At 35.8% G+C, this 17,120-nt stretch overlaps 1 protein-coding gene across 7 annotated transcripts in view; it reads right to left on the bottom strand.

Annotated features, from left to right (window-relative positions):
* The window catches only part of CDKAL1 (CDKAL1 threonylcarbamoyladenosine tRNA methylthiotransferase), a 689,286-nt gene that overhangs the window by 580,926 nt on the left and 91,240 nt on the right, over nt 1-17,120 (bottom strand). For all 7 annotated transcript variants that reach the window (XM_077143630.1, XM_077143634.1, XM_077143633.1 and 4 more), the window contains one exon: nt 8,136-8,220. In XM_077143630.1, coding sequence (XP_076999745.1) covers nt 8,136-8,220 — 85 coding nt within the window. The remainder of the gene's footprint in view (nt 1-8,135; nt 8,221-17,120) is intronic.

Raw genomic sequence — 17,120 nt, 5'->3', positions numbered from 1 at the left:
AGAGGGGGATTACCACTGTGGATTTTGGAGGTAAGGGATGGAGTTTAGAAGGGAGATAACCTCACAAATGATATTACCTTTGAATGAGTTCCAAAAAATGAAATCATGGGTCAGGCTAGATTAAGGTGGTGTGTGTGTGTGTGTGTGTGTGTGTGTGTGTGTGTGTGCGCGCGCGCGCACGCTCGCATGTACACTATGTACACATGCATGTATTTGGAGAAAAAGAGAGAACATTCCAGGGAAAAGGAAGAATAAATACAAACATATTATGTGTTTAGAAAATTAGGTGGGGAGAGAGATAGCATCCTATAGGAGAGTGGCAAAAAAAGAGGTCAGAGAGGTAGGCAAGAAACAGATAAAAAAGACCTTGTTATACTAAAAAGTTATAACTTTATTCTGTAGCTGCAAAGGAACCATTAAAGGATTTAGAGCAGAATGATATGTAGTTTAGAAAGCACAGACTAAAACAGAAAGGAAGCTAGAAACAAGCTAAAATTCTATTGTATTACTGAGAACAAGAGATAATAAAGGGTTATAACAAAGACAGTGGCAATAGGGAGTGGGAGGAAGGATTAAATTCAAAAGACGTGTCTAGTTTGTTATAATTTGATGAAACATGAGAACACAGTGGTTTTCTGCAGGTTTCAAGGGGAACATGTATTATTACCACGTGATCAATAAGACACCAATAACATAGAGTACAGGAAGAGGGAGGGGGGAGAAAGGGAGAAAGGAAAAGATACAAGATACGCTGGAAGAAGTATCAATCCTTGAGGACCGGAGGGAAACGGAAAGTCAAGGAAAACTCCCAGGTCATTTAGTAGGTGGCTGTGCAATCAAACAAGATTGGAAACATTAGCTGGGGAAAAGGCAAGGTAGCAATAAGGAGATTCTGACATGGTGATTTGAGGTGTCTGTGGATCACTCAGATGGAAAAGTCCTGGAAGCAGTTAGATATACAAGTCTCAATCTTGGAAGGAGAAATGAGACTCAGAGAGAGATTTGGCAGTAGCCAGCGTACAGACAATAACTAAACGATGGAAACAGATTAGATGGTAGGAGGAAATGTAAATTCATATTAAACGCAGCACTGTTTAGAGAAAAAAAATTTCAGATAATATCTAATCAATAATACATATTAGGTCAAACAGTTCAATATTCTGAACTTCAAACAGTCCATATAAATAAAGGGAAATTTTTGGCAAGGATAGCTGAAACAATTAGAATGTGATGATAGACTGCATCTGATACTAACATTTTAAACAATAACAAGCTGATAATGTATTAAAGATAATTCATACATCTAATAATGTCAAAATTAAAATATTTAAGTTTAAAGAAAAATCAGCAAAGTACAGTAAATAAAAAATTTAACTCAAAATAACCTGATTACTTACTATGTTCCTTTGAAAAAAGCCTAATTAAAAAAAAGATTTTCCCAATACCAAAAAAAAGTAATGTTAAAAATAAGATAACCTGATTATTACTGAATCGAGTTAACAATGAAATGAGTAAAGCTTTTTTTCTTTTAACTGCATTATTGATATGCCCAGTACTTCTCTGTTCTTAATAAGTCAGTTCTCTTGAAGGCAATTTATTTTACAAATTCAACTTGAAATAATACTCTGATATCTCCCCCAATTTCAATTTATGATGAAGAATAACTTAAAAGTAAATCAACATAAAGCAAGGAATATTTTAGTAATAGGTATAACCATCCAATAATTTACATGTTTGCTCAATAGAATTGTTCGTAAGTTTTCCTAAAAAGAAAAGATGTTACACAAAGAAGGTATCCTCCCTCTTAAAGCAGACACTGCTTCTTTGTCCATTTCTCTTCTTTTTTCAACTGCCCTTCCAAGTAATTATATTTGGATATCTAAACCATCCCTTCAACATTACAGTTTATTTCTATAGGCAAAGGCAGTTCAAAGAACCAGTCGCTGTCATCCATTCACTGTTGGTACGGCTATACCACAGTGCACATTTGGGTTAATAATACACAAGGTCAAACAGAGGCTGACAATGCAGGATCAAAGCAAGCTGTTTATGCTTTCTGTCATTTATATAGAACACTCAAGATGTGTTTATTTTCACCAGCCTCTGAATGACCTCCTTTAGGTGGCATGGAAAAGATCCCACATTTCTATAAAGCATTAACCAAAAAAGTTTTCTTACTTGATACTCTCATTAAAAGGAAATTTTATTTTTGTGAAACTTTTGATCTTTTCCTTTACTCAAGAATCCCTCAAACTAATGGCCATATTGTCTAAATCAAGTTGGTATCACAAATAAAACAAGGGCAGGGCAAATAAATGCTGAAGTGGGAACAGTATGTATCCAATAAGCTGCCACCACAAAACATGGGTCTCAAATTGAGTGAAGGCAATAGCATTTAAGATTCCAAAGTACAAAAGGTAACTCAAACAAAAAAATCATTCTTAACTTTATCTTTACTACTTAAAAGTACTCATTTATCAATCTGAACATCAATAATACAAACATTGGAAACCCTTGGTAATTTAGATCAACTAGTACCAAGCAGTATAAATTACTGAGCTGTACAGCACAGAGAATTACACTAAAGGCATGCATTTTCATATCGAGAAGGTTACTCTGACCAGATTAAGAAAGGGCAGCATGATTTAAAGGGAATGATTTATAATCAGTACTAAGTTTATAAAATGAACTTTTCCAGAACATTTAAGCCATTATTTCCTCTGACCAAGGTTAAATAATACTACCCAGAGTACTGTTTCTATTGTGAAGTTGCAAAACTAATACTTTTTGCCACCACCACCATCACCACTACGAAAAATACAAGGCAGTCCAGGGCTGATTGGCACGAATTCAAAATTCATGGCTTTTCATCAATGATTCTCTCTCAGAGTTCTCTCACTGTTATTTTGTTAAAACAAGGTAGTCTATTGCCTAGTGGCTTTAAGAGAGATAAAATGGGGTCAAGCAACTATTAAACTGCAAGAATGTACTGGAAGGGAAGCAAAAGCAGATGATCAGAGATGGGGCAAACAAAAAGGAGGGACAGGAAAGCCCAGCAATCACTAGGAGTAGGGGCTCAAGATTAGAAAAACCACACTCCAGCCCTGCACTGAAAATCTTTAAATTTGAGTGTATAGGAGGCAGCTTTGGGTCTAATAGTAGAAAGAGAGAGGAAACACCCTATCAGACCCTCTTTGGATTTAAATTTTGCTGGGTATCAAGAAGAAAACAAAGACATTATGAAAGGAACATGAGGCAAAATAACGAAACTAGAGGATGAAAGAAGACAAATACACAGCATGAGATGACATATAATAAAGTTTAAGAACTTTATTTTTCTTTGTTAGGAAATGGTGAATGCAAGGGGGAAAGCACCAAAATAAAACAAAATGCTTGGCAAGAATAAGTAATCTATCACTGAAAGTCTTCATAAGTATAAATATCACTTACATCTGATATTGTCCCCATGTCAACTGATACTCTGCATTTTAGAGAAGTATATTTATTTTGGAAACAAATCAAATCTTAACTTGTGTTACTTTAAGAATTAGTCGTAATCTATCAAAAGTCTTCAAGGCCATTAAAAATGCTTAATCACCTAAATACTGTTTTCAAATTTCTTTCAATCAAGTAGAATAGTACATTAAAGGAGCCTATGCTTGCTACCACTAGCACTGGAGGATTAAAATGACAAATCTTTGTTATGTTTCATTACTACCTCACTAAATCATATAAACACCATAACATAACTTTGAATCCCATCCACAACACAGTTTATATATATAATATACAAAACCTACTGATGCAAATTATGTATGTTTTTAAATAAACTTTTAGAACAGTCTAGAAGCATATCCACTAATCAGATTATAAAATTGATAATAATAGAACCCATATTCTCCCTGCTCTGTACTTAGGTGGTATAAGTAACACTAAAATATATCTATATCTTATTTTCCTTTCTGGTAGGAAAAAAATAGATAATCTGGAAATATGAAAGACATCTCATAAAATAAAAAAACTTCACTGAAAATAAAAAGCAGCTGGAAAACACCATTCTCTGTTCTTGGTTTAACTCTTCCTTCTGCTCAAACATGAATCCAACTCCCCTATTCCACACTACATCACCACCATCCTCTAATGCCTCCACCACAGTTCAGGGGAGAACTCCTCTCTGCAACTTCTACAATTTCTCAGTTGAAGATGCCATCCATGTTTAATTATCACCGCTATGCAAATAATATAAAATCTGCATCTCTGGTATTGAACTCTTAGATAGTTAGCTCAATTCTACAACTGCCTAACAGATATCTTTATCTGGGAAATGTAGAAATAAAATAGTTAACTGTACAGACTCTAGTCAGGCTGTCTAGTTAAAATGCCAGCTCCACTACTTCCTAACTGAGCAGTCACAGAGAAGCGGCTTAATCCCTCCCCACTCCACTGGCCTCATCTGCAACTCCAGAATAAAAATGGAATTTAGAACTCACTGATAGACTGCAAGAATTAAACTAGATAATATTTCATTCATGTAAAGCACTTACAACCGTGCCTGGTACACAGAAGCACTCAATAAATGCTAAGTATATTAGTTATTTATTAAACATTTAACTGTGCCTTCAAATTAAGCACATTCAAAACCAAAACATATCATTTTCTCAAACTGAACTCCTTTTCTGGAAATCCCTATTTCTTTCGAGAGTCAGTCATGCCAGAGACCTTAGAGTCATTTTCAACAATGCTGAAAGTGTAAAGAACTCTTCCCTTCCCAGATCGACTCTTTTCTTCCAATTTCGAATATCTCCACGTTAGATAAGGCCATCCATACTCGGTTACTGTCACTCTGTCTTAACTGGACTCCTGAGCTCTACTCTTACTTACTCACAACCATCCTCAAACCGATGCTAGAATTAACCTTCCAAGACCAAAGGCGTAAACAGTCACAAAATGAAAATTTAAACAATAATATCATTTATAATAGTAAAACTATGTAAAATACTTACTATGCAAATAAAAATAATAAAGAAAGATTAAAAAAAAACAAAACAAAACAATAAATGATCCTGGAACAAGTTGTTATCTAAATTTTGGAGAAAAAATCTAAAATCTGCACAGGAGGCATATCAAAAAATATATAAATCCTTAGAAAGACAGTAAAGATGACCTACAAAGCTTATTTATAGATTGGAAAATGCAAAACTGTAAAGATGTCAATTCTTCCAAACTGTATCTAGAGATTTAATGTAATCACAATCAAAATCACAACAGTATTCCTTGTGGACCTTAAAAATGCATCCTAAAATTTAAGGGTAAAGAGCCAAGACATCTTAAAGAACAAAAAGGCACTAGTTCTATAGAACACCCAGACTTACCTTAAATCTATACTATGACTCTGTAGAACCAGCACCAGGATAAGAAATAAATCAAAGAACAAAACAGAGAGCCCAGAGACAGACCTAAACTGCCACCGCCACTCAACATATGACAGAGTTGGTACTATGCAGGTAACAGGAGAAAAGATGAATTAAAAAAAAAAAAAATGACACTAGAACAACTTGGTAACTATTTGGAAAAAAAATAAAATTAGACCCCTTCCTAGCACCCTATATAAAAAAAAAATCACTCCAGAAGGGTTATAGACTTAAATGTAAGACGTGAAACCATGAAACTTTTAGAAGAAAATATAGATTATCTTAATGACTTCAGGGTACGGAAAGACCTCTTAAACAATAGAAAGAAAACAGAACAAAAAGGAAAAGGTAAATTTTAAACTAGAATTTCTCATCAAAAGATGTCATTAAATAATGAATGGTGGTAATGGTAGCAAAACACTGTGAATTTAACTGATACACATTTGTCTTACTTTCTTAGGATGCTGTAACAAAGTGCCACAGACTGGTTGGCTTAAATAAAAATTTATTGTCTCACAGTTTTGGAGGCTAGAAGCCCAAAATCAAGGTGCCCTTAGGATCATGCACTCTCTGATGTGTGCACTGTCCCGGTGGCGGCTTGCTGGCAATCCATGATTCAACCTCTGCCTCTGTCACAGGCCATCTATCTCCTTCTGCTCCTACTCCTGTCTGTGCCCAAATCTCCTTCGTTTATAAGGACTCCAGTCATACTGGATTAAGGTCCACCCGAGTCAGTTTGGCCTCATCTTAAGTAACAGGATCATCAAAATCCTGTTTACAAATGAAAGTTCACATCCACAAGACCAGACATGAACATGTCTCTGTGGAGGAAAAGATTCAATCCATAAAACCACTGAACTGTACAGTCAAAGTGGTTAAAATGGGAAATTTGAGTAGTATATATGTTACCACAATAAGAAGTTTTTTTAAAAAGATACCATTAAAAAAGAGTGAAAAGATAGGCAGTGGGTCAGTGGCTCGGTGGCAGAGTGCGCGCCTGCCAAGCAGGACACCCAGCTTCAACTGCCAGTCTATGTAAAAAAAAGAGAGTGAAAAGATATGCAAAAAGTTGGGAGAAGATATTTGTAATGTGTAATATCTAAGGATAAGAATATTGAATTCAAATAATGTATTTTCCCAGAATAAATAGAAAAAAGACCAACAATCCAAAAGGATAATGCACAAAAAACTTTAAAAAAAAGCCATTTCACTAGGAAGAAAAACCCAGATGACCAATAAACATATGAAAAGATGTCCTACCTCATGGAAACGCAAATTAAAACAATGAGGTACCAACTCAGGAAAAGGTTGGCAAAAATCTGAAAGTTTGACCACACTGAGTATTGGTAAAAATGGAGAACAACAAATACAGGCATCCATTACAAGTGGAAGGAACAATGGTACGTCTACTTGGGAAAACAGTTAGCTATTACCTATGTTTCTGTGCATCCGTGACCCACCACTACAACTCCTAGGCACATATCCTAGAACCACTCTTGCATGTGTGCAACATAAAACATGTTCAGAATATTCATAACAGCACTATTCATGAAAAAAAAAACCAGAAAAACCTCAAAAATCTATCAGTAGTAAAATGAAAAGTAAACTGTAGAAAATCCATTCAATGGAATATTATTATGGCCAAGAGTTATTTTATAAACATCAACATGGATACATCTACAAATCTAATGTTGAAAAACAAAGCAAATGTCAGAAGAGCACACACAGTATACATCAAATAAATAAAGTTGAAAAAAGGCAAAACCAAACACCACCTTGTTTAGAAATACATTCACAAGATGATAAACTTATTCATAAAATTAGGGGAATGGTTCACAAAAGTCAGGAGAGAGATCACTTCTTAGGGGTTATGACTGAAAGAGGGCCACTTGGAGATTTCTAAGGTCTAGATGATATTGTATTTCTTATGCTAGGTGGTAGATATATGGGTGTTCAGCTTATTTAAACTGTACATGTTTTATAAACTCTTATGTAAGTATTATATATTTCAGAGTAAAACAATGCGGGAAAAGAATGAACATGAGTATGAAGTTAGGAAGTAGAGATTCTTAAGAAGTCTGACTGGGAAGTACAGAAGAAAATAAGACAATAGTTAAGTTGGGAACACAGGGTAGATTAGACTTAAAAGTGTTTCAATATCAATGAAAAGGTGCCAATAGGTTTGGAGGACTTGATGACATCAGAAATTGAGGAAATAATTTTCAGTATCAGGCTTCTAGAAGGTGTGTAGAGATAAGATTCAGAGTATATGTGAAAAAAGGATATTTCTTCCACTTTAACTTGGGAGAACAAAGCAAGAAGCAAGGCCTTCTGTGTCCATTTCCCCCCCAAAAACTGTAATTTCCTTGATGTCGGGTATTTAGAACCTAGTATCTTCCCAAGGAAGAGAAAATTGCATTAGGCAGTTTCACAAATGCAAACTGGATTCCTGAAAACAGTACATAGTTAATATTTAACAAATATACAAATCAACTATTAGCTAACTTCACAAATACTCAACTCACTTGTTAGAAAAAGTCCACATTAAAGTTTGATTCTTTATCACTTAAATTCAAGACAGTGTAACCTTAAAAGTCCAACTCAAACTTTTCATGACTCATTTTAAATATTTATATTGACATTAAGAATCTTTTAAAGTTAATTTCTCAATATTAATTCTTATTCCACTTTAAAAATAGAAAAAAATCAACAACTTTCACTTACTTAATTGAGTTTCTAAAGTGGTCTTCAGCGGGGTTTTTTACAGTACAACTATTCAGGAGCCATAAATCTGCATCTGACGCATTGTCTATTTTAAAAAGGAATACAAAAGGAAAAGTGAATATCACAATTAATTATACAAAAATATCCAAGTGCTTACTCTGATGGGCTGAACTTCAATAACTGTCAGGGGGAACAGAAGGCAGAAGACAAAGTCAAGTAAACTGCAATTACATGACAGTAGGTAACTACAATATGGAAAGCACGCATGAGAAGTTCAGGCAAAAACTTATAGTTGTGCTATATCTTTTCATTAAAAATGCAATATTACAAATATGAGTATTTTATTCCTCTATTTTCAATAGTTGAGGGTACTATTAAATAACTTCCAAATATCAAATTGAAACTGCAGCTAGAAATAAAAACCTATGTGGAATTATAACCTACACCAAACTGAAATTTTTTTCTACAACTAACTGTTGCACTGTGCTTTGAAATGTACTGTTTTGTATATACGATATTTTCCACACAAAAGAAAAAAATGTATTTCTTCTAGCCTCCAGTGTTTTGGAGCAGTTAGAAGGAAAAATCTGAACTAGTGGAATGGTAACCTATAATAAACTTTGAAATCTGTTCTTGTTGAAGTGTACTTTGAAAATCATTGCTTTTTCTTTCTTTTCTTTGTATATATGTTATATTTAAACTTTTTAAAAAAAGTTTTAAAAGCAAAAAGTTCTACTTAAAGGCATAAATCAATCAATCAACAACCAAAATACAATGAGGACCTCCTATGTAACAGACTCGGCTTTAGACACTGAGGATATGACTGTGGAAAGAGTATCTTCAAAGAATCTACACTAGAGAAGGAAGCCTTATTAAAACAACACCACCACAGGGAGAAGATGGCGGCTTAGTAAGACGCGCGGGTCTTAGTTCCTCCTCCAGAACAGCTACTAAAGAAATAGAAATGGTACAGAACAGCTCCCGGAGCCACAACAGAGACCAAAAAGACAGCGTACCCCATTCTGGAATGGCTGAATTGGCGGGGAGAATCCGCTGCAGTGAGATGCCCGAGGGGCGCGCGCTTCCCCGGGCCAGGGTGGCTGGCGGCCAGAGTCCCTCCCTCCCTCCTTCCCGGGCCGGCTGGGAGAATTGGACAGGCGGTCCACTCAAGCCGTGGCAGCCGGCGCCCCCACCCCACACGGCCTCCCGATCCGGCTGGGAACCTTGGATCGGCACTCCCCCAAGCTGCGGCAGCCGGCGCCCCCCGCCATGCTTGGCCTCCCGGGCCGGCTGGGAGATTTGGACCGGCACTCCCCAAGCCACGGAGGCCAGCAACCTTCCCCACAGCGAGAGTTTTCCAAAGTTAAAGGAGCCACAGCATCTTTTACTGGTGGGACCCGCAGACAGACGAGTGCCACGAGCGCCACATACTGGGCAGGATAAGAAAAACAGAGCCCAGAGATTTCACAGGAAAATCTTTCAACCTGCTGGGTCCCACACCCAGGGAAATCTGAAAAAATGCCCAGACGCCAGCAGAAAATAACGGATCACGCTAGGAAAATTGAAGATACGGCCCAGTCAAAGGAACAAACAAATAGTTAAAATGAGATACAAGAGCTGAGACAACTAATTCTGAATATACGAACAGAAATGGAAAACCTCTTCAAAAACCAAATCATAAATTGACGGAGGACATGAAGAAGACATGGGCTGAACAAAAAGAAGAAATAGAAAGTCTGAAAAAACAAATCACAGAACATATGGGATTGAAGGACAAAGTAGAAAAGATGGAAAAAACAATGGATACCTACAATGTAGATTTAAAGAGACAGAAGAAAGAATTAGTGAACTGGAGGATGAAACATCTGAATTCCAAAAAGAAACAGAAACTATAGGGAAAAAAATGGAAAAATTTGAACAGGGGATCAGGGAACTGAATGATAATATGAAGTGCACAAATATACGTGTTGTGGGTGTCCCAGAAGGAGAAGAGAAGGGAAAAGGAGGAGAAAAACTAATGGAAGAAATTATCACTGAAAATTTCTCAACTCTTATGAAAGACCTAAAATTACAGATCCAAGAAATACAGTGCACCCCAAAGAGAACAGACCCAAATAGGCGTTCTCCAAGACACTTACTAGTTAGAATGTCAGAGGTCAAAGAGAAAGAGAGGATCTTTAAAGCAGCAAGAGAAAAACAATCCATCACATACAAGGGAAACCCAAAAAGACTATGTGTACATTTCTAAGCAGAAACCATGGAAGCTAGAAGACAGTGGGATGATATACTTAAATTACTAAAAGAGAAAAACTGCCAACCAAGACTTCTATATCCAGCAAAATTGTCCTTCAAAAATGAGGGAGAAATTAAAACATTTTCAGACAAAAAGTCACTGAGAGAATTTGTGACCAAGAGAACAGCTCTGCAAGAAATACTAAAGGGAGCACTAGAGTCAGATACAAAAAGACAGAAGAGAGAGGTATGGAGAAGAGTGTAGAAAGAAGGAAAATCAGATATGATATATATAATACAAAAGGCAAAATGGTAGAGGAAAATATTATCCAAACAGTAATAACACTAAATGTTAATGGACTGAATTCCCCAATCAAAAGACACAGACTGGCAGAATGGATTAAAAAACAGGATCCTTCTATATGCTGTCTACAGGAAACACATCTTAGACCCAAAGATAAACATAGGTTGAAAGTGAAAGGTTGGGAAAAGATATTTCATGCAAATAACAACCAGAAAAGAGCAGGAGTAGCTATTCTAATATCCAACAAATTAGACTTCAAATGTAAAACAGTTAAAAGAGACAAAGAAGGACACTATCTACTAATAAAAGGAACAATTCAACAAGAAGACATAACAATCATAAATATTTATGCACCGAACCAGAATGCCCCAAAATATGTGAGGAATACACTGCAAACACTGAAAAGGGAAATAGACACATCTACCATAATAGTTGGAGACTTCATTTCACCACTCTCATCAATGGACAGAACATATAGACAGAGGATCAATAAAGAAATAGAGAATTTGAATATTACAATAAATGAGCTAGACTTAGCAGACATTTATAGGACATTACATCCCACAACAGCAGGATACACCTTTTTCTCAAGTGCTCATGGATCATTCTCAAAGATAGACCATATGCTGGGTCACAAAGCAAGTCTCAACAAATTTAAAAAGATTGAAATCATACACAACACTTTCTCGGATCATAAAGGAATGAAGTTGGAAATCAATAATAGGCAGAGTGCCAGAAAATTCACAAATACGTGGAGGCTCAACAACACACTCTTAAACAATGAGTGGGTCAAGGAAGAAATTGCAAGAGAAATTAGTAAATATCTTGAGGCGAATGAAAATGAAAACACAACATATCAAAACCTATGGGATGCAGCAAACGCAGTGCTAAGAGGGAAATTTATTGCCCTAAATGCCTATATCAGAAAAGAAGAAAGGGCAAAAATTCAGGAATTAACTGTGCACTTGGAAGAACTGGAGAAAGAACAGCAAACTAATCCCAAAGCAAGCAAAAGGAAAGAAATAACAAAGATTGGAGCAGAAATAAATGAAATTGAAAACAATAGAGAAAATCAATAAGACCAGAAGTTGGTTCTATGAGAAAATCAATAAGATTGATAGGCCCTTAGCAAGACTGACAAAAAGAAGAAGAGAGAGGACGCAAATAAATAAGATCAGAAATGGAAGAGGAGACATAACCACTGACCTCACAGAAATAAAGGAGGTAATAACAGGATACTATGAACAACTTTACGCTAATAAATACAACAATTTAGATGAAATGGACGGGTTCCTGGAAAGGCATGAACAACCAACTTTGACCCAAGAAGAAATAGATGACCTCAACAAACCAATCACAAGTAAAGAAACTGAATCAGTCATCCGAAAGTTTCCCAAAAAGAAAAGTCCAGGACCAGACGGCTTCACATGTGAATTCTACCAAACATTCCAGAAAGAATTAGTACCAACTCTGCTCAAACTCTTCAAAAAAATCAAAGTGGAGGGAAAGCTACCTAATTCATTCTATGAAGCCAACATCACCCTCATACCAAAACCAGGCAAAGATATTACAAAAAAGAAAACTACAGACCAATCTCTCTAATGAATATAGATGCAAAAATCCTCAACAAAATTCTAGCAAACCGAATCCAGCAACACATTAAAAGAATTATACATTATGACCAAGTAGGATTCATCCCATATGCAAGGATGGCTCAACATAAGAAAATCAATTAATGTAATACACCATATCAACAAATCAAAGCAGAAAAATCACATGATCATCTCAATTGATGCAGAGAAGGCATTTGACAAGATTCAACATCCTTTCCTGTTGAAAACACTTCAAAAGATAGGAATACAAGGGAACTTACTTACAATGATAGAGGGAATATATGAAAAACCCACAGCTAATATCATCCTCAATGGGGGAAAATTGAAAACTTTCCCCCTAAGATCAGGAACAAGACAAAGATGTCCATTATCACCACTATTATTCAACATCATGTTGGAGGTTCTAGCCAGAGCAATTAGACAAGAAAAAGAAATACAAGGCATCAAAATTGGAAAGGAAGAAGTAAAACTATCACTGTTTGCAGATGATATGATACTATACGTCGAAAACCCGGAAAAATCCACAACAAAACTACTGGGGCTAATAAATGAGTACTGCAAAGTAGCAGGTTAAAAGATCAACATTCAAAAATCTGTAGTGTTTCTATACACTAGCAATGAACAAGCTGAGGGGGAAATCAAGAAATGAATCCCATTTACAATTGCAACTAAAAGAATAAAATACTTAGGAATAAATTTAACTAAAGAGACAAAAGACCTATACAAATAAAACTACAAAAAACTGTTAAAAGAAATCACAGAAGACCTAAATAGATGGAAGGGCATACCGTGTTCATGGATTGGAAGACTAAATATAGTTAAGATGTCAATCCTACCTAAACTGATTTACAGATTCAATGCAATACCAATCAAAATCCCAACAACTTACTTTTCAGAAATAGAAAAACCAATAAGCAAATTTATCTGGAAGGGCAGGGTGCCCCGAATTGCTAAAAGTACCTTGAGAAAAAAAACGAAGTTGGAGGTCTCACGCTGCCAGACTTTAAGGCATATTATGAAGCCACAGTGGTCAAAACAGCATGGTATTGGCATAAAGATAGATATATCGACCAATGGAATCGAATAGAGTGCTCAGATATAGACCCTCTCATCTATGGACATTTGATCTTTGATAAGGCAGTCAAGCCAACTCACCTGGGACAGAACAGTCTCTTCAATAAATGGTGCCTAGAGAACTGGATATCCATATGCAAAAGAATGAAAGAGGACCCATATCTCACACCCTATACAAAAGTTAACTCAAAATGGATCAAAGATCTAAACATTAGGTCTAAGACCATAAAACAGAGGAAAATGTTGGGAGATATCTTATGAAACTTACAATTAGAGGCGGTTTTATGGGCCTTAAACCTAAAGCAAGAGCACTGAAGAAAGAAAGAAATAAATGGGAGCGCCTCAAAATTAAACACTTTTGTGCATCAAAGAACTTCATCAAGAAAGTAGAAAGACAGCCTACACAATGGGAGACAATATTTGGAAACGACATATCAGATAAAGGTCTAGTATCCAGAATTTATAAAGAGATTATCCAACTCAACAACAAAAAGACAGCCAACCCAATTACAAAATGGGAAAAAGATTTGAACAGACACCTCTCAGAAGAGGAAATACAAATGGCCAAAAGGCACATGAAGAGATGCTCAATGTCCCTGGCCATTAGAGAAATGCAAATCAAAACCACAATGAGATATCATCTCACACCCACCAGAATGGCCATTATCAACAAAACAGAAAATGACAAGTGCTGGAGAGGATGCGGAGAAAGAGGCACACTTATCCACTGTTGGTGGGAATGTCAAATGGTGCAACCACTGTGGAAGGCAGTTTGGCGGTTCCTCAAAAAGCTGAATATAGAATTGCCATACGACCCAGTAATACCATTGCTGGGTATCTACTCAGAGGACTTAAGGGCAAAGACACAAACGGACATTTACACACCAATGTTTATAGCAGCATTATTTACAATTGCAAAGAGATGGAAACAGCCAAAATGTCCATCATCAGAAGAGTGGCTAAACAAACTGTGGTATATACATACGATGGAATATTATGCAGCTTTAAGACAGAATAAACTTATGAAGCATGTAATAACATGGATGGACCTAGAGAACATTATGCTGAGTGAGTCTAGCCAAAAACTAAAGGACAAATACTGTATGGTCCCACTGATGTGAACCGACATTCGAGAATAAACTTGGAATATGTCATTGGTAACAGAGACCAGCAGGAGGTAGAAACAGGGTAAGATAATGGGTAATTGGAGCTGAAGGGATACAGACTGTGCAACAGGACTAGATACAAAAACCCAAAAATGGACAGCACAATACTACCTAATTGTAATGTAATTTTGTTAAAACACTGAATAAAGCTGCATCTGAGCTATAGTTTTTGTTTGTTTGTTTGTTTGTGTTTTTTGTTTTTTATATATATATATATTTTTTACTATTATTATTTTTATTTTTTTCTCTATATTATCATTCTATATCTTTTTCTGTTGTTTTGCTAGTTCTTTTCCTAAATCGATGCAAATGTACTAAGATATGATGATCATACATCTATGTGATGATATTAAGAATTACTGACTGCATATGTAGAATGGAATGATTTCTAAAGGTTAATTTTTTAATTAATAAAAATACATAAATAAATAAATAAATAAATAAATGATAGGGGGAACAAATGTTAAAAATAAATTTAGTTTGAAATGCTAGTGGTAAATGAAAGCGAGGGGTAAGGGGTATGGCATGTATAATCTTTTTTTTCTGTTATTGTTTTATTTCTTTTTCTGTTGTCTTTTTTATTTTTTTCTAAATCAATGCAAATGTTCTAGAAATGATGAATATGCAACTATGTGATGATATGAAGAATTACTGATTGTATATGTAGAATGGAATGATATCTTAATGTTTTGTTTGTTAATTTTTTTAATTAATAAAAAAATTTAAATATGAAAAAAAAACAACACCACCACAGAGAAGCAAGAAAGGTAATTTCAGATACTAACCAATGATGTGAAGGTGATAGGGAAAAAAAAAAAAAGGTAAGGTGGTGGAGAATACTAGGGAGCTGCCTCATCTAGGCAGGCCAACCCCAACCTTCCTGAAAAGCTGGAATCTAAGTTACGATTAAACGATGGGAAAGAACTTGTCATGGAAAGATGAGCAGAAGAGCATTCTGAGGAAAAGATACAAATATAAAGACCATGAAACAGGAAGTGCTTGTCATGGTCTATTAACAAGTGAGAAGACCAGTATGGTTGGACATAGTGAAAGAAAGGGAAAGCAGGGAGAGAAAAGGTCAGAAAGGTAAACAGAAACCAGATTATGTTGATCCAAATAAAGAATTCTGAATTTTATTCTCAGCGTAACAGGAAGTCACAGCTGGGTTTCAAATATGCATTAATTTCTACTTCAGAAAGCACAATCTGTGTGAAGGAAAGACTGTAGATGGGGCATCATTAAAGGCTGGTAAAAAAAAAAGTAAAGGCAAGTAGACCAGTTAGAAGCTGATGCAGTGGTCTAAAATCTAAGCAAAAGACAATTTATAGCAAGAGCAAGAGTAAGAAGTGAACTGGGGGTATATTTTGAAGGAAAAGCCAAGAGAACTCACTGGACTATTAGATATGAGACATACAAGAAGCAATCAGGTAGGATTCTTAAGTACATCAAAAGGATTCTGCCCTAAGCATCACTTGTTCTGTGGTATTATTTATTGAGATTTGGGAGGAAGCAGATTTAGGAGTTAGGAATCAATAGTTTGGTGCTCGTGATGTTATACTTGAGACTCCTATTAAATATCAACTGGAAATACTGATCAGGCATCTAGATATACGAAACTAGAGCTCAGGAGAGTCCTTCAGGCCCGAGTCACAAATAGGAGAACTAACACCACATGGAAGCTATATGAAGGAGAGAGTATAGCTCTATAAAGAAAGAAAGAGAAAAACAGAAACAGAACAGTGTTTAGTAGAGAAGGTAAGGTGAAATAGAGACATGACATGAAAAGAAGCAGCTGGTAAAACAGGTGGGAAAAATTAGGAAACATGGTATCACAGAAGTCAAGAGAAAAAAATTTGAAAAAAGAGGAAGTAATCAATTATGTCAAATGCTAAGAGTTCAAGAAAGATGCCAGCATAAATATCAATACTGTTTTAAATGGATAAGATTTACAGTTTTTTGTTTTCCTTTCTTGGTTTAGAATATTTGCTTGCTCTGTGCCAACCCATGCTTAGCAAAGGCCCTTTGTACTAAATAACAAAGAAAACAAACTCACTATAAAAGAGAAAGAAGGAAAATTGTGTGTGGCCATTTGCCAACAGAGAATGCTGATTCCATACGTTTCCCCCCTTATGAATACGTTGCCTCCATTCTAAGATACCATCAACCATAAGACACACTATCAACTTTGCAACGTTTTTGTCAGTGGGGTGGGAAAAGGAACATTACATTAATGTTCTTACCAATTTTGAGACACATCCCAATTCCAAACATCCAATTCTTAGTGCATCTGAGAGGGGAAGAAGTAAACTAGCTTGTATCATCTATTTTGGAGTGCGGCCTCTAGAACAAGCAAGAAATACCAGAAGACTTGCCTTTCTAGAACCTGATCATCCAAAATAAAATAAATGTACAAACACCCTACCACTCGTAGATAATTTGGTTCTTGGGTTAAATATCTGCTAAGAGAAAGGTTAGCACCTTCTGAACTTGCCTTAATCAGTGCATGGACATCAAGTTCTCCAGTGCTGCAGAAAGAAAAGTAATATTAGAGAAGGGAATTAAAGGGAAAGAAGGACCAGATGGGTGTGCGTGACTC

This window comes from Tamandua tetradactyla, chromosome 25 (assembly GCF_023851605.1).
Source record: "Tamandua tetradactyla isolate mTamTet1 chromosome 25, mTamTet1.pri, whole genome shotgun sequence".
In the NCBI taxonomy this organism is placed as follows: Eukaryota; Metazoa; Chordata; class Mammalia; order Pilosa; family Myrmecophagidae; genus Tamandua; species Tamandua tetradactyla.
This window is presented reverse-complemented; position numbering and strand designations above follow the sequence as displayed.